This window comes from Tiliqua scincoides, chromosome 2 (assembly GCF_035046505.1).
Source record: "Tiliqua scincoides isolate rTilSci1 chromosome 2, rTilSci1.hap2, whole genome shotgun sequence".
NCBI classification, from domain to species: domain Eukaryota; kingdom Metazoa; phylum Chordata; class Lepidosauria; order Squamata; family Scincidae; genus Tiliqua; species Tiliqua scincoides.
Window position 1 is genome coordinate 180,897,147 of NC_089822.1, and position 24,107 is coordinate 180,921,253.

The following is a 24,107-nucleotide window of genomic DNA, read 5'->3' on the forward strand; positions in this document are numbered from 1 at the left end:
AAGATACTTTCAGAAAACGAATCTGTTTATTATTAATTATTATTATTAACAGTATTTATATACCGCTTTTCAACTAAAAGTGCACAAAGCGGTTTACAGAGAAAAATCAAATATCTAATGGCTCCCTGTCCCAAAAGGGCTCACAATCTAAAAAGATGCAAAAGAATACCAGCAGGCAGCCACCAGAACAGACACTGCTGGGGTGAGATGGGCCAGTTACTCTCCCCCTGCTAGAAAAAGGAGCACCCACTTGAAAAAGTGCCTCTTACCCAATTAGCAGGGGTTTACTTAGTTCTAGAAGCTGCTACACTCATAGGTTCATATGGGCAAGTCTGAAACAATCCAAGAGGTCAATACTCCCGACAACCACCCTGGCTGTTCTAGCTGTGACATCAGCAGTATTGCCCAAGTCAAGATTTACAACAGTGACAGCCTCTCACATGGCTTCTAAAGGGAACATTTTACAAGAATGAGCACATATTTTACCTCTGAAAAAGCCATTCCTGCTTAAAGCCTTCCTCTCTCCTTGATTATACTCCTTGCTTATAAATTTTCTGCTCACTGAAGCAAGGCTGGACTTAGTGCGATCTTAGTAATGAGAAAGAAGGTACTTGAATTGTTTCATGGAAATAATCATCCGTTTGCAGCTTGAATGGTGGCTTTACTAATTTTGAATTTTCCAATTAAAACCAAAGGACTGACATTATTACAATACAATAGAATCACAATTGTATGAACTAGAACCATCACACATAAACAAACTGATCACAGAAGTAATTTTGAAATGAAGCATTTTGGGACCTAACACAATCTGCTCAGTGTTACTCAGCAAAACTACAGTGCTGAATCGTCAAAATTTAGATATTAAATTTCATAGTGGATCAAAGAAGAGACTTCTAATCTTAGAGAAGCCTTTGATAAGCTACATGGCAGAAGTGCTATTTTGACATTTTATAATTTACTTTTTAATACATGCCAATGGGCATTTCAGTTCAGTTCAGTAAGACCTTTATTGGTATAAAATACAGGGGGGGGGGACAAAACAAGACACAAATATACAATGATATTACAACATAATCATCAGTCCTGTTCTCGCACACTGCCCAGAGACCCAGAATTCTGCCTGGCTATTACCCCGGATAAAAAGGAAGCGACCTTATCCAGGGACTCAGGTTCAGATGTGGAAAGGAGAAACTGGAGCATGATTGAATCCTCCCAGCCCTGCATCCTAGCTGACAATGGGCTTAGATATTTCACACGTGAAGCATCATGTAGGGCAGTAGAAAAAGGTATGTGTTAGTGTCTCGATACAATCCCTACCACACTTGCATTTCCTTTCCGAGTAGGGGATACCACTAAACTTGCCCGTTAACAAGGCCGATGGAAGAGCGTTACATCTTGCAAGTGTGAAAGCTGTCCAAGCCTGTGGGCACTCCAGGTGATAAAAGAAGGAGGCTGGTTTCCTAAAACTAACCGGAACATGGAGATAGAGTGGAGAGCATGTGGTTCTGGCAGCACCGAACAGCTCTTGTTGCTCAATGTCAAGAATTCTTTCTTTGACAAGTCTGTAAGCTACATCACAGCCCATCATGCCTAGCTCTGCGGTGTCCAGCCCTACTGACTTAAGTTTAGTTAAAAGATCAGCGATCTCCAAAGGGAGGACTGAATCTGACAATGGTTGGTGCACTAGACCAGTAGAGGTAAGGTTAAATAAAATCCTAAACCAAAATTTCAATAATCTTAGCCATGCAGTGATCTTTAACTGAATTAACCCCACCTCGAGACACAGAACTGGGTAGGGAACACACCTGGGTAAACCCAAAATCTTCCACAAAAAAGAGGCTTGAATGTGTTCTGATGATTGGTTAATAGCCTTAAACCAGACAGGAGAGCCATAGAGAACCTGGGAAAGAACCTTCCCCTTAAACGCCTCCAGAGTAGCTGGAACATAGCCATTGCCGCAGGTGAAAAAGAAACAGGAAATAGCTGAGGATGCTAGCTTCGATGCGTTCTGCACTGCCTTTGATGAAAAGCCCAAGTGAGCCTGTAATGGAAGTTGATTCCCAGGTACTTGAAATGCTTGACCTGTTCCAGTTTGTTGCCATTACAAGACCATTTAAAAGCTTTCCATCTGTTGGTGAATATCATTATTTTAGATTTAGTGTAATTGATCTGCAATTTGTTGGACAAAAAATACTCTGCAGCATACGTTTTAGGCCAATCCTAGTACGAAATATCAGTACTGCATCATCCGCAGACAGAAGTAGCAGCACTTGGCTTGCGCCAAGTTTTGGGCAATGGCTATCCACCCTGGCATTTAAGTCGCCCAGCAAAAGAATTTCAGCATGGAGGTGGGGCCTCTTAAGCTCATTCAGATATGTCAATTGATCACTCCAGAGCTGGGTCCTTTGTAAGCTGTAAAGCGAAGAAGGAATATAAGTGTTGACGCAGATTAAGTCAATGCCTGAGAAAGACACCTTCAGTGCTTGTATCTTACAACACCCTGGAATGGTGTCTAAAGGGCATGACTTAAACTGCTTCAGTACAAGGCTGGCTAAATACACTAAAGGACGACCATTAGAAGTGGGTTTAGTTGCAGGTACTACAAAAGCCCTGTAGCCAGGAATATACAGATGGTCCAAAACCCACATCTCCTGCAACAGAATAATGTCAATGGTTCTAAGATAGCTTAAGAAGCCGTTGTCATTTTTCTTGTTCTTCCACCCTGCAATGTTCCAGGAAAGAATTCTTAGATGGGAAGAGGTAGTCGGAGATGGAGAAGCATTAATTAGTCAATCAAATTAGCCTTCGATAAGCTACATGGCAGAAGTGCTATTTTTACATTTTATAATTTACTTTTTAATACATGCCAATGGGTGTTTATATATCACTTATAAACAACATTACCATCAATAAAGTGAACCCTTAGTACACGGGCAGCCAATCCTAACCTGTGCTGGAACAGACAAGCTGGTAGCCCTGCGTTGTATCCAGCACAGGGTTGGGGCTGGCTGTGGCTCAGCCGGGGGCAAGGGGAATTAATTTCCCTTACTCCGGGTAACGTGGCAGCAGTCCCAATGGAACTACTTGGAACTGTGCCACGTAAAGAGGTGACACAAATCTGAGCAGCCCAGCTCTGCACTGGTTCACCCAGGAGTGGGGTCAGAATACAGTCTAAGTGCCGGATCCTGGCACTGCCCACCCACCACTTGCCCTCCCCCTGCCCCGAAACACCAGTTCAGCCTTTCCCCCATCCTGAAACGCACCAGTTCTGCCCTCCCACCACCCTTCTCAGACCCCTGCACTAGCCTAACTCAGCTGGTGTGCAGTCACTGGTCCCAGGGCTTGCTCCAGCACAAGGAGGCTGGCACACATCCTTGCACCAGCCGTCCCAACTCTAAAGAAGGTGCAAATTTGCCTTATGTTCGTGATATTCCCGGGCCAGCGCAAGCTGGCCCAATGGAAGACTGGGATTGTGCCCATAGTCCCTTTTGAACCACTGTCTTTTGCATTTGAGAGTGTATAGTGTAAATAGAACTGTAAGACCCTAAATACATTCAACTCAACCTTTTTTATGTTGCACAGTGTCACCCATCATACTTTACATCAAAAAAGGAAGACTTTTTTGTACCATATTTTAATGATGTTTAAAGAACTAGCTTTCCAAATGCTTTGGAACCTCTGTTCTAGTCACAGTTAGTGACAATGTGATTAGATTTTTCCAGGGAAGATCTTGCATGAAAATATACTCTAGTTTACATAACATGCCAACTGGCATAACAGTTGTCTGGGTTAAACAGTTAAAAACCGCAGATATCCTATCCAAGAACACTTGAGATTTTTGACAGATTTTGGTCTCTATAGCAGAAGATTTCACATCCCAGTAAAGAGGAGGGGAGACTAATTTTCCAAAAGAGCAAACAGAAGTGAATATTCCTTCCTTTTTTGCTGGAACAAAGAGACAACTGATACGCCTGCTCTATACACATGATTGACTTTACAAGACATTACCTGAGCTTAATGGGCTACTTACATTGCTTCCTAGCACCTGCTAGGTGAGTCTTAGCCAAGTGCCTTGTAATTCAATACAGAGGACAGACAACATGGAAAACACCATGCAAGCATACTGACACCCCTTCACTGCCAAAAGGGGAAGGGGCACAGTGCTTTCGACAGCATCATTGTATCAGTGATTGCACTGTGGGCACACAAGTCAGAATCTATTGTCTAGGGTCTAGCCTGCTTAGCAAATTTCCCGCCACTTCAGCTGATTGCAAGTCTGCTGATATTTCAAAAAACACAAGACTGAGTCATGGTTATGCCCACAGGGCTTTGTTCCTACAAAGTAAACAGTTGTCTGCGTATCCCCCGAGGATGCCAAGGACAGATGTTGTACTCTACAGTGAAGGTGCTCTTTTATCAATTTAATGCCACCCCCTTTGGGAACACTGTTAATTATAAGACTAGCAAAACCTTCCAGGTGGCCAAAGCTATTTCATCATGTTACATTTATCTCATTTATATAACCTGTTTTCCACATTGTGACAAGGCTTCCAAAAGGCTTGCACTTCCCCACCTCCACCAGTGACTTTTATAGTGCAGCATTTTAGCCTAGTGTCCAAGATCACACAGAGTCCAGCAAAACGTTAACTAAAATATAGGGACTTAAGCATATTTAATACTATGTTGATTGTGCCCCCCCCCAGTGGAAAAAAATCATGTTGCTAGCAAAAAATAATAATGGCATAATCAGTTGAATGTTCCCCTAACATGCTAAAACCCTATTTACATGATTTGGAATGAGGAGGGAAGATTCGCCATGGATTAATACACATGTGCTCGAGAGTGATTAACATGAATTTCTGTATTTACAATTAATCAGTATTCACCCATTGCCCGGGTAAATTAAGGGGAAATAAAACATAATGTTACATTGGAATGAAGAATCTGGGGAATTTCATACCAGCCCTGTCTCCACCAATTTCAGACAAGACCACAATGCAGAAAGAAAGAAAAGGAAAATAGTAACTCACCATATTCTGCCAAAATTCACACACGATACTACAGGGTATAATATCATAAAACTAACAGGTATGCACAAAACTAACTCACAGCATAAGGTGAAGACAGCCTGCCTAGGGATTGTCTGCTGAATGTACAAACTGCTTTCAGTGATTAATCTGAAAATGGTGAACAACCATAGTAGGCTAGCCAATGATGCTTTTCTATCTCTTTGAAGTTGCATCCTGCTGTTCCCTTTTGAGAGCTATACAGGAAGACACATATCTGCCTACAAATTCAAAGAGCTATCATCTGCAGATGCAGAGAAAAAGGCCTAAAGGCACTGTGCAATAGTATGCAAATTTAAGATGAAGCAGAACTTGTCCTTTCATTAGCATATCTACTGTGACACAAATAGTAATCAAAGGACACGTTAAAAGGGGCACAGAGAGGGATTGCAAGCACAGGAAACCAGTCTGCTCAACATCGATCAGATGCCACACCCTCTGAATTACCTGTGAACGTAGATGACGCAGGCAAGGTGTCAAAATATAACCAGTTTATTGAAAACACACTAGAAAAAGGAACTAAACGAAAAGGGGACAAGGTGATAGAAAAGTACAACTTATGATGTAAAGACTGCACTTGGCTGGATAAACTCAAAAGATAGCACAACTGTACTGGATGCAATAACTAGTAATGCCCAGAAAGAGGAGTTAGTAAGCTAGTCAAGAGCAAAGCGCATAACAAAGTCCCATCGCTAAACTGCTAAAGTTTGCAGCTTGGCTTGGAGTGAAAAGAGCAAACAAAACAAAATCAATCCCCTAAACATGTCTAGCTAGAAATACAGTCTCTATTGCTAGCTACTTAGGTTGCTCCAGGAACTCTGTTCACCACACACTTGGTAGGTATATGTCTGTTAACCAGCAGCTGGTTCCAACAGAAGATATGGAAAAAGACACTCCAAGCATCCCTGTACTTTAATTTTAAAAACCTAGGGTTGATGATACCATCAGGTTAACAGACTGGATGAACCCACCTGGCTGCTCCATCCCAATCCTGTTATTAGATTGATAAGTGCCCACTTGGTACATGCCAATCTTAGTAGAAAGCCGGGTACAGAGTAGAATTCAGTACACATCCAGCAACATGACTGTCTGGGAATGGCATTTCAAAGGACAAAAGCTATTTCAGGAGCATGTCCCAGCAGCTTTTAAGCAGCTGGACTGCTACAGAAGCTTCTGGGGAATTAAAAGTGTCCAAAAACAGGGGAAAATAGACCAAAAAAAAATAGGCAGATATGGGACATTTGTCACAGGTACCAATGAAAGCTTTTCTCTTGGGGCAAACTGTAGCTGCGGGGGAGGGAGGGTCTGTTCTGGTTCAAGACTGAGATAAAGGAGTTAAGCTGCAGTTCCTGATTGTTAAATAAGTATTTCCTTTAAATAAGAAAAGTAATATTCCTCTTTTTCTTAATTCCACTGAAGATGATGCAACTCCAGACACAGTTGAGAGTAACCAGGACCTGATTATTTTCATTATTACATCCTAGGGAACAACCAAATTTTAGTGGGCCAGGTCCACAGTCCATCCATACCCCAAACTGTGTAAGCCAGTTCCAAAGTCCATCCATATCCCAATAATTCCTCTACCCATACAGCACATCTCATATGCAACGCCTGCAGCAAGTCCCAGAGAAACATGCTTTGTACAAAGAAAAAAGGATGAACCTTAAACCATCCTTAAAAACATCCTTTCTTTGTAAAAAGAAAAAAGGATGAACCTTAAACCATCCGGGCAGGAGGTCTGGTCTAGAGGGTAGAGCCTTCATTTGCCTGAAGATTAACATCCACAAGGTCGCCAGTTCGAGGCCACCGGCACCGTGTGACCTTGAAGCAGCTGGCAAGCTGCAGCTGAGCTGTTCCATCTGCTCGGAGCGTGGGAGGATGGAGGCCAGAATGTTAAACCAGATCGGAGTGTAACACCTTGAATGTAGTGGTTCTTGAAAGAAAGAACCTTCTTTCAATTTGTAAAAATCCCTGCGTGGATTTAATAAGCCTGCCTGTGTAAACCGCCTTGAATAAAGTCTTGAATAAAGACCAAGAAAGGCGGTATATAAATACTGTAATTATTATTATTATTATTATATCACCGAGGCTTTATAGCCCATTGGCCAAATTCTTCTGCTGGAAAACAGTTCAAAGGATCTGCACAGGTTCATGTGGACAAAAATACAAGTTGTACTTCTCTCCACATGTGAACCTCTGAAAGAGCATCAGGTACATCTGGAAGGGTCAGGAATGTAAGAGGCCCAGGAATAGGGTGGTCAGCTGTTCTTTCCCTGTGTGCTGGAAGGGGCATTTTGTCATACCCTGGGCAGCCTGGCTACCCTATCAATTGCTTCTCTACCAGCTACTTTTCCAACTAGAAGAAATAAAAACAGAATTCAAGAGTCTCTTGCAGTGCTGCAAAGGATTTTGAAGCTTAGCAAAGAAGGTGGTAATCAGAACACACTAAAGGACTAGAGATAGATCCCAATAACTGCTACTTTTTATATTTTCTTCCAGTTGCATTTAGTGCAAACTTACACCTGTTTTGCCTCTAGCATAATCAAATCTAATTAAGTCGGCAAAACATCTCTTCCACTGCATTTTACAAAGTGCAGACCTAGGATGTTTTTTAAACATCCAACTTGAAAGAGAGTTCTGGGAAACTTGAAAACTTTGACATTTCAGCTGGTCTTAAACACTACATTAGGAAAATTAAGAGCTTGGTCTTAGAGGACCTGTGAGCAGCACAGTTATATGTTTACTGTATGAAATACAGGGCTGTAAATAATATATTCCAAAACCAGAGCTATGAGACCTGATCACTGCAATTTACAGCAAAATAGTGGCACAAACAATTCAAAAAGACAGTTGTAGGCCTTAATTCAGCCAGAACAGAGTCCTATTTTAGTGTAAGAGTTCCTTCCATTCTACCTGTATTTTAGTTGTTAGACTGATTTATTCCTCCCCAGCATGTACTGAGAAGACATACACCACTTTGCAGTGTGTTGGAAAGTAATCTTTTAGTATGGGCAGAAATGCAAAAGTGTTAGTTTATAACTGTGGTGTTCAGTGTTGCCAGGTTACATTCTCTATAACAAGAATCAATCCACGTTCTGGATACAAGGTCAGTAACTCAGAAAGACGGGAGAAAATAGGGATTTAAGACAATTTTGTTATATAGTAAAGTCAGTGGAATACTTTTTTTTTTTTTTTAAGAACTCAGTAACTAAGTTTCAGACTATATCATAGGAGCAGTTTTATTTTGACAGCTGCCACCTAATGACAATTATGATTGATATCCTCAGGAAGTGGATTATTTCAGAACAAAAAAGGTTGCAAATGATTCTGGTGTACATACAGTGTATGCATGTGTTGAGGATTCTTTATTTTTGTCAATATTCCGAGAGGCAATTCATTTGCACATTTGTGTTGTGGGGGGGGGGGGGGATTGTGCCTTCAAAACAAAATTACGGTAAATTCAAAACAATACTATGTTCTGTGGAAAGATGGCAAGAAGTAGGCAGAAGTCTGAATTCAGGCACTACTTTCTCTCCCCACCTCTGTCCCCCACAAAAGAGTCCTCCTTGTGCTCAAATGAGAACTAATTTTGTGTAACAATAAAGTGTAATTTTTTTCCTTATCTACTGTACAGCTTTTCGTGCATACAGGAAGTAGGGAGTCAACAATTGCTCAGGCACTGAAGGTCATCACTCTTGAATGAACAGTTTAGCTCAGGGTTTCTCAAACTGTGGGTAGGGACCCAATAGATGGGTCACAAGCCAATTTCAGGTGGGTCCCCAGTCATTTCAATATGTTATTTTTAATAAATTAGACTTGATGCTACTATGGTATGTGACTGCATCTGGGGAAGTGTTACAGCTCTGTACTTTTAACTGGCTACTATGTATATCATCTAACAATGATAGTAAATGGGACTTACTGCTGAGTAAGTGTGGATAGGATTGTTAAACATTTTCCTGCTTGATGATGTCATTTCTAGTCATTACATCACTTCCGGTGGGTCCTGACAGATTCTCATTCTAAAAAGTGGATAAACCCTTTCCACAGTTTGAGAACCACTGGTTTAGCTGTAAGTTCTTTCCCTACAGAACCATTCCTCCGTCTACATCACACCAATGTTGTTATGTACTCTTTGATCACCACCCCTCCCTTTTTCTTCCTTTGAAAAAGAGCAGGTAGAGAAAGTCTGATCATAGTCTTCTTGTTGCTGTTTTCCTTAGAGGACATCCCATGTGCCTTAGCAAGAGATAGTCATGTAAGGAAAGTAATAATTTGGCCAAGTAATCAATAGCTTTGTATCTTGCTCCAATAAAATTATCTTGATAGACATTAAAATGATGTCTTAATGCTGCTCTCAAATGGTCCAGTAACTCATTATAAAGGGAAGGCAACATACTACAGGCACCAACTTATATCTCCTTACATTTATCATGATGGCTTTTGAATCGCTTGGTCACTCTATCCATCAACAGCAAGCTTATCAAGAGAATAATGCAAGGTGTCCATGATAACGGCTGTCTGCCCTAGCAGAACAAGCTATTTGGCCTTTAAAGCTTCACAATCCAAAACAGTTAGAGATGTGGGCAAGAAAGTACTCCTCCACTCCCTCTCAATAACATGCATTATTATGTGTTTTAAGATCATGGTACTTATATGACTATGTTACAAGTACTGTATTCCTCCTGCTGACCGTAATGTAAACACAACAGATACAATCTGAATCCAAATGACATGTTAATAATAATATGTATTATTATGATTCCTATAGCACCATCAGTCTTTGCGTACTGTATGTACTCAACACACTCACCAGACCTTTGCTACCTAACACAAAATGACCTTATTCTGTGTCTCGCCCAGTGTAATTCATCCTCATTCATTATTTGGTGGCTGTGTGAACAGGTGCAGAGCAGAAAAAGCTAAGCTTATACCTTCATTACCACACTGTTTTGTTTTGAAGGCTCCTCTGGTTACAGAAGCATGAAATAGGCAGTTGAATTTGTCCAGAGGCCGACAGTTAAACACATTACAAAAAAAGGCATGCTGTACATTTTTAAAAAGGTCATATATGACAAAGATCATTTAAAAAAAAAGAAAGAAACACAGGAGCTGTAATAAGACAACTGTGATCTTGTTTAGGGTGTGCACAGAAGTTTCAAAATTAAAACGGCAGAAAGGCATATTCCAGGCCAAGTTGCCAGCTATCCTATATTTAGAAACTTCAGACAATGATTTTAAACATCACTACTTCTCTCCTGATTAAGCATCACACTCATTTCTTTGAATATATTTTATGGTTTCTTTTTGAGTTTCCATTTTTGTTTGAAGTATTATTGCAATGCTGTTCCTGGAATGTGAATGAGGCAAAACATTAGTCAACTTCCCTTAGCCAAGGACATAAGCCCACTGCAGCAGGTAGGGGTGAGGGAAGGATGGGGGAGGGCGCCACCCGCCCTCTACCCAACCTGGAACACCTTCTTCCTGCCCACCCCCCACCCTCCCAGACTCCTGCATTGGCCGAGCTCGGCTGGCACAAACTTACCAGGGCTCGGGTTGGAGCTTTATGGCACTTTTGCCCTAAGTCTTACTGAACACAATGGGATTACTTCTGAGTAAAATAAATAACACTTCTACAATTTCTTCACTTATATATTGTCTGCAAATTCAGTAAGTGTAAAAAAGGGAATAAGGAGCATTTGGGTTGAGTCCAAATTTTTAGAGGCTATGTGTAGAGTTTAACATGCTGGTATTAATTCATATTTCATTTTACTTCTGATGATTTTTAAAGAGAAATCTATGTAATTTAAATTTCTATTAACAATCCAATTTAAAAATCTAATTTAGATTTTGAAAAAATTAGTTTATTCTAGATTAATCTGTATCTACCAAGCTTTTTATAGATCTACAACCCACTTAAATTCATCATACTGTGTTTTACATGCATTTCTAGAGCCCCAAGTTCAGAATACTTTGCTTGAGTAATTTTATAGATACAGTCAACGATACTATACTTAGTATACCAATATTTAGTATACCAATATTATACCAATATTAGTATACTAAGTAATATACTATTACTTAGTATACTATATTTCAATAGTAATATACTATTACTTAGTATACCAATATTTCAATCTTCATCACTGTCATAAATTTGTAATTTGCATTTCCCCTGCCAGGATGTTCTATTCCCAGAGCTGTCGGGTATTATGGCATTCACACTGCATAAAAATGAAGTGGAAAGTAATAACGTTTTGATGGGATACAATTATCAATTTAGAGCTAAATCCTACAGTATTGACTCAAGCCAGAATTCCATTAGCTGCAGTTTTTGACTGAACTTCAAACCTCCAAAGAGTTTCTACTGAACTTGTCCTTCGGATTACTCATTGCAACCTTGTATGTAGAAATGGCTCTCCAAGGAACGTACTATCAATATTGTTCATACACTGGAGAAGCACGCAAAGAATGACAGTATGCTCTATCAGCAAGGTTTTGGGGTTGTTTCTCAAAAAGCTGCATCCTTGACCTCTGTTGAGGTCTGAACCCAGGAAATCACTCAGGTCCTGTGCACAGGAGGAAATGTGACAAGCACTATGTTTGAATAGTCTGTCTGTAGCAAGTAGCAGCTGTTACTGAATGCTAACTCTGTGCACCTGATTGTGGGCGTGCCGTGTGCATAAAACAAGGCTGCTGACAAACGCTCCATTGGGTGTTGGGGGGCATAGGAATCAGGATGCCGTATATGTGTGTTCCTGTATGTTTGACCATGTTATGGTAAATATCCTTGTAAATAATATACCTTGGTGATGGAACCTAACTCTCGTGTCGAGTACTTCTTTGCCTCCTGAGGGATTGCCTTGGACATTAGCCTCGAGTTTCTGTTGCGCTGCCATTTGTTTTTTCGCTCTGCTAGAAACTCCCACACCCTACCACAACACCCTCCCACATAATTAAGCAATAGTGTAAGTCAGGAGAGTGACAAAGGCAATGCCTAAAACAACAGGAGCAACAGGCTTCCAGTTCCAAGGGAAAAAAGCCAATATCTTTTGGAGCATACAAAGTAGTTCTTTGTATTGTGACCAGAGAATTAACAGGCAATACTAATTTAAAAATGAAAGGGCTAGAAGTTATCAAAATTAGTGCCTAATCCTAAATAAAAGCTGCCCACAGGGCACCAGAGCACCAGCACAGGCACAGGCTCTGCTGCATCCTGCAGGTGGCCAGGGACCATGTGGGGGCAAAGAGGTAATAGTTTTATTTACCTGATTCCACTCCCCCATGGGCCCTTATGAGCCTACTCAGAGCTGTGCCAGCTTTTTAGCTGGTGTAACACCAAGTTACACCAAGTTACACTTTTTAGCTGGTGTAACACCAAGTAGAGGCGTTGAGGCAAAAACAGAGCAGAGGATATTGGCAGAGCCATCGCTGCCAATACCCGTCTCCTCTGAGGCCCCTTGCCTGATCCCCCCCCCGCTGCCTACCAGCTGTGGCAGATGGGGTCCTTGCCGCCAGCTTGCACACATGGCAGCACAGTGATTGTGCTGCTCGCCTCTCTGTATTCACCAGAAGTGCCAGCCTGTAATCAGACCATCACTTCCAACGGTAGGCCAGCACTTAGGCCAGCAAAACTCACATCCAATGGAAGGCAGCCCAGTTAGGATTGGGCTGCTAGTCTTCTGCAGTACTTGTCTGTGAAGGAATAAGAAACCTGAAGCCAAAGATTTCATTATAAAGAATGATCTATCAGCAAATGACCTATGAGCATGAATGACTCATCTGGATTAAACATTTTTACTTCTGAGCATTCACTGAAATCACTCCAGAAGACAGCTTGTTAATATGCCAAACATTATGATAAAAAAGATCATTTTATATTTCTGGACTGCAAATCCACACATTATGGACAAATGACCTTTTGGCAAGCACCACAAAGATCCTCTCCCCAGAGATTCTCACTTCCAGTGCCATTTCTAAGTAGGCAAGAAATAGGTGGCGTTGCTTCCGACCATTGAAGACACTACCTCTCTCTCAGCTTCACATAATCACTAAAGGGGTCTGAACTGGCAGGGGCCACGAAACAGATTTTTGGGTTGCGGCTGGCAGAACAATGAAAACACAACCCAATTTGCAGCAGCTGCAATAAACATGAATTGCAGACTATGGATTATATTATGAAAGGAATTAAAAATAAAATTATCATTATTGCAATGCCCTGATACAAATGGATGTTGTGGCCATACTTAGAATACTGCATGTAGTTGCTGATCACTCCAACTACTAAAAGACATAGTAGAGCTGGGAAAGGTGAAGAAATGGAAAACAAAAATATGCAGGCAGCTGGAGTATCTTCCTATAAGATAAAGTTAATGTATTTGGGACTTTTCTGTTTAAAGTACTCTGAATGCCATTAGACCTGTATCTATGAAATGGTAACTCAGATAGCCAGACATGATGCTTTAATTTGAAAAGAGAAAGTTAGGGCTGGCTATTTATTCATCCACAATGGTAACCATGTTAGAAAGTGCCGTTGTGCTGTGTCATTATTGACCCTTTGCAGGATTAATGGTGACTCATCATGGTAAGATTGGTATCTAAGTAAAATATATCCATAGGACTCACCGGTGGATAATGTTCTTGCTCTTCAGATAGTCCAGTGCCAATGCTATCTCACAAATGAACAGTTTCACGGTGTTCTCTTGGAAGCGAACATTTTGCTGCAGATGGTAACGTAAGTCTCCTCCAAGAAGAAGATCCACCACCATAAACATGTCTTCCTCATCCTGAAATGAATACCTGAAATAGTTGTTTTATTTATTGAATTGAAATATTAATATCCCACATTTCCCCTGTAAAAAAGGAGTTCAATGCAGCAGTTAAAATAGTAAAAAAACAACAGCGCATTAAAAAACAAACAAAACAAACAGCATCAACTCAAATTTAGCAACAAAGATGAAAAGAGAGACAAATAGGAGAGTCTTAGGGCCTAGTCCTATCCCTCCTGGTGCCCAGTGATACAGTGGCGTCAAAATGGATGCCACCATATCCTAAGGGGTCAGGGAAGGTGCCAAATGTTTCCTTGGGGTAAGGGAACTGATGTTGATGAAGCTTCAAGCACAGCTGGCCCTGATGGATCTTCTTGAAGCTGTGCCAGTCCTTAGGCTGGTGCAGAACAAAGGAGACCCATGTCAAGCACCTTGGCTCCAAAGCGGGGATGGGATCCAGTGGCAGCCTCTGCAACTGTTTCTGGCCCCTCCCAGGCCTGATCCAACCATTGGCCCTCTCTCCCTCCATCCAGTTCCGTCCCCTCCCCGCCTTCCCAAACATGAAGGGCAAAAGCTGATGATTGTAGTACTCAGAATACATGTGGAGAAGAGCTACAGCTCTGCTTGGAGTTAGACTATGTCAATACCAGGCCAAAGTTATCTTGCACAGTAGTTCAGCATACAAGAGGAACTGATGATTCTGGCATCTACTCTAAGCTTCATAGGGCAAAGTGTGAACCTAACATGGAAACCCTAAGCTCCATGAACCATAACAACTCAATTATTTAGACCCAGGATTTATTTTTATATATTGAGAGTCACAGATTTATTTTTAGCCCTCCTTTTAGACTAAAAATTTAACAAAGTGGCTAACAAATTAAAAGGACAAATACTGGAAAAGCAACACACAATTCAAGCCTACAACAATATAATAAAAACAGAGCACAGCAAAAATAAAATTATGTTTTATAATAAAATCACAGGATAAAATCATCTGACAAATGCTTAGTATGATAAAAAATATATTTGGATTCAACAGACAAAGAAGGGGTCAGATTAACATCCCTAAGAAAAGACTTCTACACTTCCGGGCCAACACCAAGAAAGCTCTGTCTCTGGTTCCTGCTAACCAAATATAATTTAGCAATGTGTCAGAGGGCAAAGCCTATGTTATAGTACTTAAAGATTAGATAGGCAGAAATAGCCCATAATTTGGTCCCAAGATGTTTAAAGCTTTGAAAACCAATGCCAGAAATGTCAACCGAGCCCAGAAAAAAAAAATGTTACCCAGTATAATTGGCATCAGATTAGTGTAATACATTCAGTCCGGTTCACATCAGCCAGGATTTTGGAGGTTGAATTCTGAGTCAATTGCAAATTCCAACCTGGCTTCAAGGGTAGTCCCACACTGAGAGCACTGCAGTAAATCTGGCTGTGACAAGTGCACAAGTGACCATTTCCCAGGCCATTTGTGGTAGGGCAACAAATAACCTTGCCTCCATGTTCCCACTGCCTGCCATTCATTTTTCATTTCACCTGCTGCTCCAATGTTTCTACATTTAAAATCCAGAACTGAGTTATTCTGGTTGAGCAGGACTGTCCCTAAGGATATGGGAACAAGGTTCAATTTCTGTAGCAATCTGAGGTACAGCACTCCATTCCTTTTTGGGTGAAAATAAAAACCACAAATACAGTGAAAATATCACACTGTGCATATATTTTTAATTACAAAAATCAAGGCTTATCTAGGGCACATGCAAAATGGCATGAAACAGGACCTAAAAGATCAAAATGAAAACAGGAGCCCAGAGGGCAAAAAATTAGGGGCAAAGACGTATAAAGGATGACAGTCCACCCAAATATGATGAGAAGGAATTCCCAAGTATCTCCTCATCAGGGGTTTGACCCGAGGCGAATATTTGTCTGGAAACATCACCAATTTTTGAAATCCTTCCCCCTAATTCCTGCAATATGGAAACTCTCTTTGGTTACTCAATAGGTAAAAGAAATGTACTCTAAGTCGAAAGAAGTTGCATCTATTCTTTCTTCACATTTTGCAAGGTTAAGCCTTGGCATTAAAAAAAAAGAAAAAAGAGGATCCCAGGGCTGAACCTTAGTTTGTGTTGGGCCAAACTGATCATCTCCAGCTCTCTTTTAACAGCCATAAATTTCCCTCACAAGCCCTTTCTCTTTACTTCTGTTAAATAACAGAAAGTTAAATGTGAGCTCAAAAAATCGATATGTTTCAGACAGAGAGCAGTCAATGCTGCTGAATAGAGAGGAGGAAATTAGCTGCTTTTGTGCCAAGAGATTCCCTGAGGAGTCAACATAATTAAATATAAGGTAAAATCGCATCATCGCTAAGTCAATGGGCAAAACAATAAGCATGAACATACGCAACCAAAGCACCAGGTAGAACCATATGAACCTTTGTGAAGACACAAGATCACTAGAAATGATCTCTTCACAAACCACAAGCATGCACAATACAGTGCATATAGTACATACATATGAAATATTACATGCTTCACATTCATATTTATGAATACTTAATTTGTAATACATGTGAAATAAATTTTTATTGCACTGGCTCAGTTAGAACCAACTACCATTGGGATTCTCCCCTCCATAAACTGTCTCCTCCGATGACTCCTCCGATGGCTAAAGAGGTGGCAAAACTGCAGATAATAAACCTGCTAAAATGTTCCAGTTGATCAATCACCAACAGCATCTATAAAACTATGCTATGTTACATTAATACAGTGCTGTTTGAGGGTGCAAAAGGCTTCCATTATTCCCAAATTGCACCTACTGAGTTCATGGAGAAAGCAAGATCTGAAACAGGAAAATCCTGTACAGAAGAAGAGCAGCATTACTGCAGCTCTTGGAGTGTGAAGTAGATGAGATGCATAGAGTGACTTAAAAATCCTGCTCAGCAGAGAAGGATGCAAGAAATCAATCTGGTGATCAATTGAGCTGTTACTGGGTAAGAACGTTCTCTACAGGAATCTCCATCATCCTAGAAGAGCAGGGGATCTGTGTCGAAAGAAAGAAAGAAAGAAAGAAAGAAAGAAAGAAAGAAAGAAAGAAAGAAAGAAAGAAAGAAAGAAAGAAAGAAAGAAAGAAAGAAAGAAAAGAAAAGAAAAGAAAAGAAAAGAAAAGAAAAGAAAAGAAAAGAAAAGAAAAGAACTCCTGAGGTGCACCTTTTCAGCCTTCAATTATATTGTTCCCATTATGCAGGACTTAAAGCTACTGCACAACAACTGGTTAAGATCAGAAAATCACATTAGGGAACAAACTGACTCCATCAATATCACCCAGAAAAGGAGCCAGCCATCAACATTTCTTTTTTGAAAACCTTAGGACTTCTTAATATGAGTCTGGGTTTTGGAGATTGGGTGCACCACTTCAACTTTTTCCACCTTTAAAACTGTATTATTATTACAGGCATCCCTCAGTATTCACAGAGGATATGTTCCTGCCTCCCTGCAGATACCAGAAACCACATATACGAGGGAACCCTGCATGTATAGACAAGTATCCCCCCAACCACATGCCCATTACCTTCTGTTTTCTTCATTACCAAGCAGACATGCTTCTTGCTTTTATAGATGCTAGAACCAGTACATGACAAGCAGGCAGGAAGCCTGCATGCTAGAGGGGCACTGTCAGAACATTAACAGAAAGCAGGAGCTTCTTCTCTGCCACCATATCCTAACCTCCCTTCCAGCCAAGCTGACATTACACCGGGATGCTCAGAATTCTGACAGCTGTACAGCTAGGTTCAAGTAGCCCCATAGAGCAGGCTGAGGTGTTACTCAGGGAAAGAGGAAAAATATCCCTTACCTCGAGGAGACCTCCAGCCACCTCCCAACCTGCGCTGGATACAGGCCATGTGGCGTGGTTGTGCCAGCACAGGTTAAGATTGGGCTGTCCATCTTAGAACCTTGGGCAGAACCAGGCCCCATTTCCTGAAGAGACAAAATGGAATGTTGCTCATTTGCGTCCATGTTTCCTGCAAAGACAACCCATCTCCCAATCTTCTCCCAACATCTTCCCACATATCTGCTACAAACTGGTCCTCACACAAATTGATTCTCACTCAGGGGAGCATAACATAGATCCAGTCGGAGGACCTACTGTCGGATGATCACATTCACAGCTGTAACAGAAGGACCAGTTTGAGGAAAGGCTTAGTATTCTGGCCCTGCACTATTGGAACTGTCTTACCTACATAAATCTAAAGCACTTGGTCTACAACAGCAGCAAGTTTGAAAAGACCGCAAGCTGGGCTTTCCTCCAAGACTTATCTTTGAGAAGGAATTAAAATTTAAGGTAAGAACATAAGAACATAAGAACATAAGAACAGCCCCACTGGATCAGGCCATAGGCCCATCTAGTCCAGCTTCCTGTATCTCACAGCGGCCCACCAAATGCCCCAGGGAGCACACCAGATAACAAGAGACCTCATCCTGGTGCTCTCCCCTACATCTGGCATTCTGACTTAACCCATTCCTAAAATCAGGAGGTTGCGCATACACATCATGGCTTGTACCCCATAATGGATTTTTCCTCCAGAAACTCGTCCAATCCCCTTTTAAAGCCGTCTAGGCTAGACGCCAGCACCACATCCTGTGGCAAGGAGTTCCACAGACCGACCACACGCTGAGTAAAGAAATATTTTCTTTTGTCTGTCCTAACCCGCCCAACACTCAATTTTAGTGGATGTCCCCTGGTTCTGGTATTATGTGAGAGTGTAAAGAGCATCTCCCTATCCACTCTGTCCATCCCCTGCATAATTTTGTATGTCTCAATCATGTCCCCCCTCAAGCGTCTCTTTTCTAGGCTGAAGAGGCCCAAACGCTGTAGCCTTTCCTCATAAGGAAGGTGCCCCAGCCCCGTAATCATCTTAGTCGCTCTCTTTTGCACCTTTTCCATTTCCACTATGTCTTTTTTGAGATGCGGCGACCAGAACTGGACACAATACTCCAGGTGTGGCCTTACCATCGATTTGTACAACGGCATTATAATACTAACCGTTTTGTTCTCAATACCCTTCCTAATGATCCCAAGCATAGAATTGGCCTTCTTCACTGCCGCCGCACATTGTGTCGACACTTTCATCGACCTGTCCACCACCACCCCAAGATCTCTCTCCTGATCTGTCACAGACAGCTCAGAACCCATCAGCCTATATCTAAAGTTTTGATTTTTTGCCCCAATGTGCATGACTTTACACTTACTGACATTGAAGCGCATCTGCCATTTTGCTGCCCATTCTGCCAGTCTGGAGAGATCCTTCTGGAGCTCCTCACAATCACTTCTGGTCTTTACCACTCGGAAAAGTTTGGTGTCGTCTGCAAACTTAGCCACTTCACTGCTCAACCCTGTCTCCAGGTCATTTATGAAGAGGTTGAAAAGCACCGGTCCCAGGACAGATCCTTGGGGCACACCGCTTTTCACCTCTCTCCATTGTGAAAATTGCCCATTGACACCCACTCTCTGCTTCCTGGCCTCCAACCAGTTCTCAATCCACGAGAGGACCTGTCCTCTAATTCCCTGACTGTGGAGTTTTTTCAGTAGCCTTTGGTGAGGGACCGTGTCAAACGCCTTCTGAAAGTCCAGATATATAATGTCCACGGGTTCTCCCGCATCCACATGCCTGTTGACCTTTTCAAAGAATTCTATAAGGTTCGTGAGGCAAGACTTACCCTTACAGAAGCCATGCTGACTCTCCCTCAGCAAGGCCTGTTTGTCTATGTGTTTTGAGATCCTATCTTTGATGAGGCATTCCACCATCTTACCCGGTATGGATGTTAGGCTGACCGGCCTATAGTTTCCCGGGTCCCCCCTCTTTCCCTTTTTAAAAATAGGCGTGACATTTGCTATCCTCCAATCTTCTGGCACTGTGGCCGTTTTGAGGGACAAGTTGCATACCTTAGTCAAGAGATCTGCAACTTCATTCTTCAATTCCTTAATAACCCTTGGGTGTATGCCATCAGGGCCCGGTGACTTATTGATCTTTAATTTATCAATGAGGTCTGAAACATCTTCTCTTTTAACCTCTATCTGACTTAACTCCTCGGTCAGGAGGGGCCGTTCGGGCAGCGGTATCTGCCCGAGGTCTTCTGCCGTGAAGACAGATGCAAAGAACTCATTTAATTTCTCTGCCATCTCTAAGTCTCCTTTTATCTCCCCTTTCCCTCCCTCACCATCCAGAGGGCCAACTGCTTCTCTGGCGGGTTTCCTGCTTCTAACATATTTGAAGAAGCTTTTATTATTCCCCTTAATGTTGCTGGCCATGCGTTCCTCATAGTCTCGCTTGGCCTCCCCTATCACCTTCTTACATTTCTTTTGCCACAGTGATACGTGCAGCTGCACTCAAAATCACCATTAACCTCCTTGTATTTGAGGCCATTTGCTCAGGGAAAATTAATTCACCTTGGTATGACTGCCAAAAGCATATTATTAATAGTTCAGACCCAACAGCTCAGAGAGGCAGAGGCTGCAGATGTGTTTTTTAAAAAATTTCTCCAGCCTAAGAAGCATCATCAGCTGCCTTCATTTATCATGCAGTCTGTTTCCAAGCATCCTTCATCAACACTCAGTGAATACTTGTAAGCAGCATCCCTCCTGCGAAAGGCCATTCTTGCTGTGACTCCTTGTCTTGATGAGCGAGTCAGTGAAAAACAGCCAAGGAAATGAACACAACCCAAAGCACACAGTTACCCCAGCAAAATTCAGTTAAAACCTTCTGCTTATAAAGAAGACAATTTAGGAATATATGCATTAGAGGGCACCACTATAATTCCTATAAAGTGGGGGATAAGGGAGATTTATTTGTTTAATTGTTTTATAGCCAGTTTTTCTTGACTTATGTCACCCCAAGATGGCTTGCAAACCTTACAAATCCATCAGTGGTATGCAGGGTGTGTACATTTTCCCCTGCTTTCCCGCACCCTCCAGCACAACTGACTATTAAAATTCAGTGCCATCAATATGCTGATAATGCCAGTGGTGACACTGGGGGGGGGGGGGTCAAACCACATGAAGCACAGGGGGGGTGTGACTACCACTACTGGTCAAAAATTTTTAAATCTTTGTATTTTTGAATAATCCCATCATGTTATACATCAATCGATGCATGATTTCATATAGAATGTAATGAATATGTGTTAAAATATTTCTATTCTCTCAAATGTTACAGCCAAAAAACCGGCAGGGCAATGGTACGTAACGACACCCACCACCTGGGGCATTGCCACTGCATGGGAAGAGGTGCATCATAGGGGTGACATGCTGGTCTCCTATACAGGGTGACACAAACCCTAGTGACATCACTGGATAATACACAGTGCGTGCTCTCTTTCTCTCTCTCCCTCTCCCCTAAATATTTAGACTGTTCTAAATAAATAAATAAATAAATAAATAAATAAATAAATAAATACACACACACACACACACACACACACACACACACACACACACACACACACAGATACTTGTCTTCTGGCTTTTGTCTTGACTTTGGTGCCTCTAGTGAAAGACATTGCGATCGGTATCATTATCATTACCCCTTAACAGAGAGATTTTTCCTACAGATTATTCACCAATGTCCTGTCACTAAAACCAGCTGTGGACAGAAGATATATCTTATAATAAACGAGCCCCCGTTACTTGAAACATTACTGTGGGTCTAATAGAATTATGCCTTGCCTTTATTGGTAACAGAACCTTATTTCATCCTTCCTGTTTCAAGGTCTCTGGAGAGCAAACACACTAAAAGATGGAGGGATTCACATATTTTATCAGCGTGCTGATCAATGCCAGTGTTGATGGCTAGCAAGCTACTGAAAATGAACAGCATGCAAGTCTATACTCATCACATATGCTCAAAGAAAAGAGACTATGTGAGACACACAAGCTTTGAAACTTCTCTGGTTTTCAGCAATAAAAGTGGAACTGGCTGTTGTCCAACTTGTAGTGCAGTGATGACCAGAATGGGCCACAAATCAATCACTTTAATTTTCCTAAAGCAATACCAATAAGGTTGACACATCCTAGACAGTACAATAGGAACAATATATAGCAGGAGGCAAAACAAGGTTTATGGGGAACCTTGTTTATGGGGAATGGCGGAGAGAAATAAGGATTAAAATTATGACTGATTTCTTGAGGTATTTGGTATAGTAATATATATTTGTTCCTCTCTTTAATACTACATTTTTAAGAATCAGCTCTCAAAAAATTGCTGTTTTAGGAATCTGCTGCTGAATAATAGTGAATTAGGTCCTTCAAAGTTAGCAAGTCATACAGAAATTATGAAGATGATGTCACAAGACAAAATAAGTAGGGAGGTTCAGAAGAGCAGAGTCAAAGAGACAATCCTGTTCAAGAAACCACCTAAATCTCATGGATCTCCTGGACTGTACCATTTCAGACAGCCAGAGGAGGGTGGTGAGACTACATGTTTGAATGTTAGGCACATCCTCCTAGAAAATGAGTGCCAGGGAGAAAGTTGTATCTGAGCTCTCTCTCCAAACTGCTAATTTTCTACATATAGGGAACTATTTTTCTTGTAATCTTGTCTGTTTTGCTATTAAAGTTTATTTCTCAGCCACAACAGTCCCATACTAGATATAGCACATCAGTCATCTGACCACAACATTACAATCTCTGCTGTGAAAGAAATTCAGTAAAGCAGCAAGGCATTCACTGCCTAAAGCTAGCAAGAACCCAGCCAGCTATAAAAGGGTTCCATTATTTAAAAAATCCTGCTTCCAACACCAGATGAAAACACAGGTAGCCCTACAAATCTGTGGTTTCTCTGAAAAGCAGCTCAAAGAAAACACATATGCAGTGAGAAGAGGTTCTCAGAAAAAGTATAAGCCAACAAGCGTTACGGAAACCAATAATGGGAAGCAAGGTTACAATTAACCAGATCAAAGCCAAGGCCACATCATCTTGGGAAGGTAACGGGAAATATGGGACTCTGGCAAGAATGCTTACAAGGAACATGTACAACTTACCACAAATTAACAAGAAACGGATGTTCCAAACCCTGCATGATCTGAAGCTCTTTGAAGACATTTCTTACTTCATTCCGTTCCACACATTTCTGCTTGTTCATGTACTTCATTGCATACATTTTCTTGGTGTCATTCTTCTGGACAATGCACACCTGCAGGAACAAACCAAATGAATTTAGACTAAAGAAACGGGGTCCCTGCATATCCGACCTTCAGTAAACATTTTGCATTGCTGTGCTGCAAAATTATCCTCATTGCACTAACTCTGTTCTTCTCTAACACTAATGCAATAATCAAATGCCCTACTTGGTTTGGGACTTTCTATTGAAATTAATAAATAAGATGGGTCTGGGTGAGAACTTTGCAAAAGCAATTAAGGCAATATATAGTGACCAGAGAGCCTCTTTTACTGTAAACTTTGACAACACAGAGGAATTTAAAGTTGAAAAAGGTACGAGACAAGGGTGCCCTTTATCTCCACTGCTTTTTATAATGGTTCTAGAAATTTTATTTGCACAGGTCAAAGAGGACTCTGAAATATTAGGTTTAAAGTGCAGAGGCTTTTCATATAAATATAGAGCCTTTGCAGATGATGTGTTGTTTATAGTAGAGAACCCAACGAAATCATTGCCAAATTTGTTCGTAAAGATCAAATGCCCTACTTGGAAAAGTCATGAACTAATCTGATGCTTTGTCAGTGTATATTAGTGGGAATAAGGTGAACTTATGCCCATTGTTGAGAAGATGTTGTTTGGTCTGTCTGAATAATGACCCCATTAATGATCCCAAAATGATTTAACCTCATATGTACATCTTACCCAACATTCCCTCTTTCTTAGCCTTGACCTGTTCCTAAAGCAGGAGGTAGCACTTCCTTGATATTTTGGTCAAAGTTGCACTGACAATTTCCAGATTATAAATGATATAAAAATGAGAATGTTAAGAGGCTACGGTGGCGTTAAAATAATAACAAAATATGGCAGCTTACACACAGGTACTGTTCTGCAATGGTTAAAATTTAGAGACTGTTCGGCTCTATTGCTAAAAACTAAGCATACTTCCCCTGCAAAGGAGTTAAAGAGCGAAGGAGAAGGGAGAAATAAGGCAGAAAGCCAGCATATCCTGATTTGCTCCAGTGGAAAGTCTCCCTTTACCGGATGTTTACATATAAAGTTAGCAGCTCTGGCTTATCAATAAAAACAGTTAATATCCTGTAATATAATTTGAAGATTCTGAACGTA

The 24,107-nt window shown here is 41.2% G+C and overlaps 1 protein-coding gene across 1 annotated transcript in view; it reads right to left on the bottom strand.

Annotated features, from left to right (window-relative positions):
* STK32A (serine/threonine kinase 32A) overlaps window positions 1-24,107 on the bottom strand; it is a 98,829-nt gene that overhangs the window by 47,114 nt on the left and 27,608 nt on the right. Inside the window, exons 4-5 of the mRNA XM_066617345.1 lie at window positions 22,867-23,018; window positions 13,695-13,868 (exon numbers count right to left, since the gene is read on the bottom strand). Coding sequence (XP_066473442.1) covers window positions 13,695-13,868; window positions 22,867-23,018 — 326 coding nt within the window. The remainder of the gene's footprint in view (window positions 1-13,694; window positions 13,869-22,866; window positions 23,019-24,107) is intronic.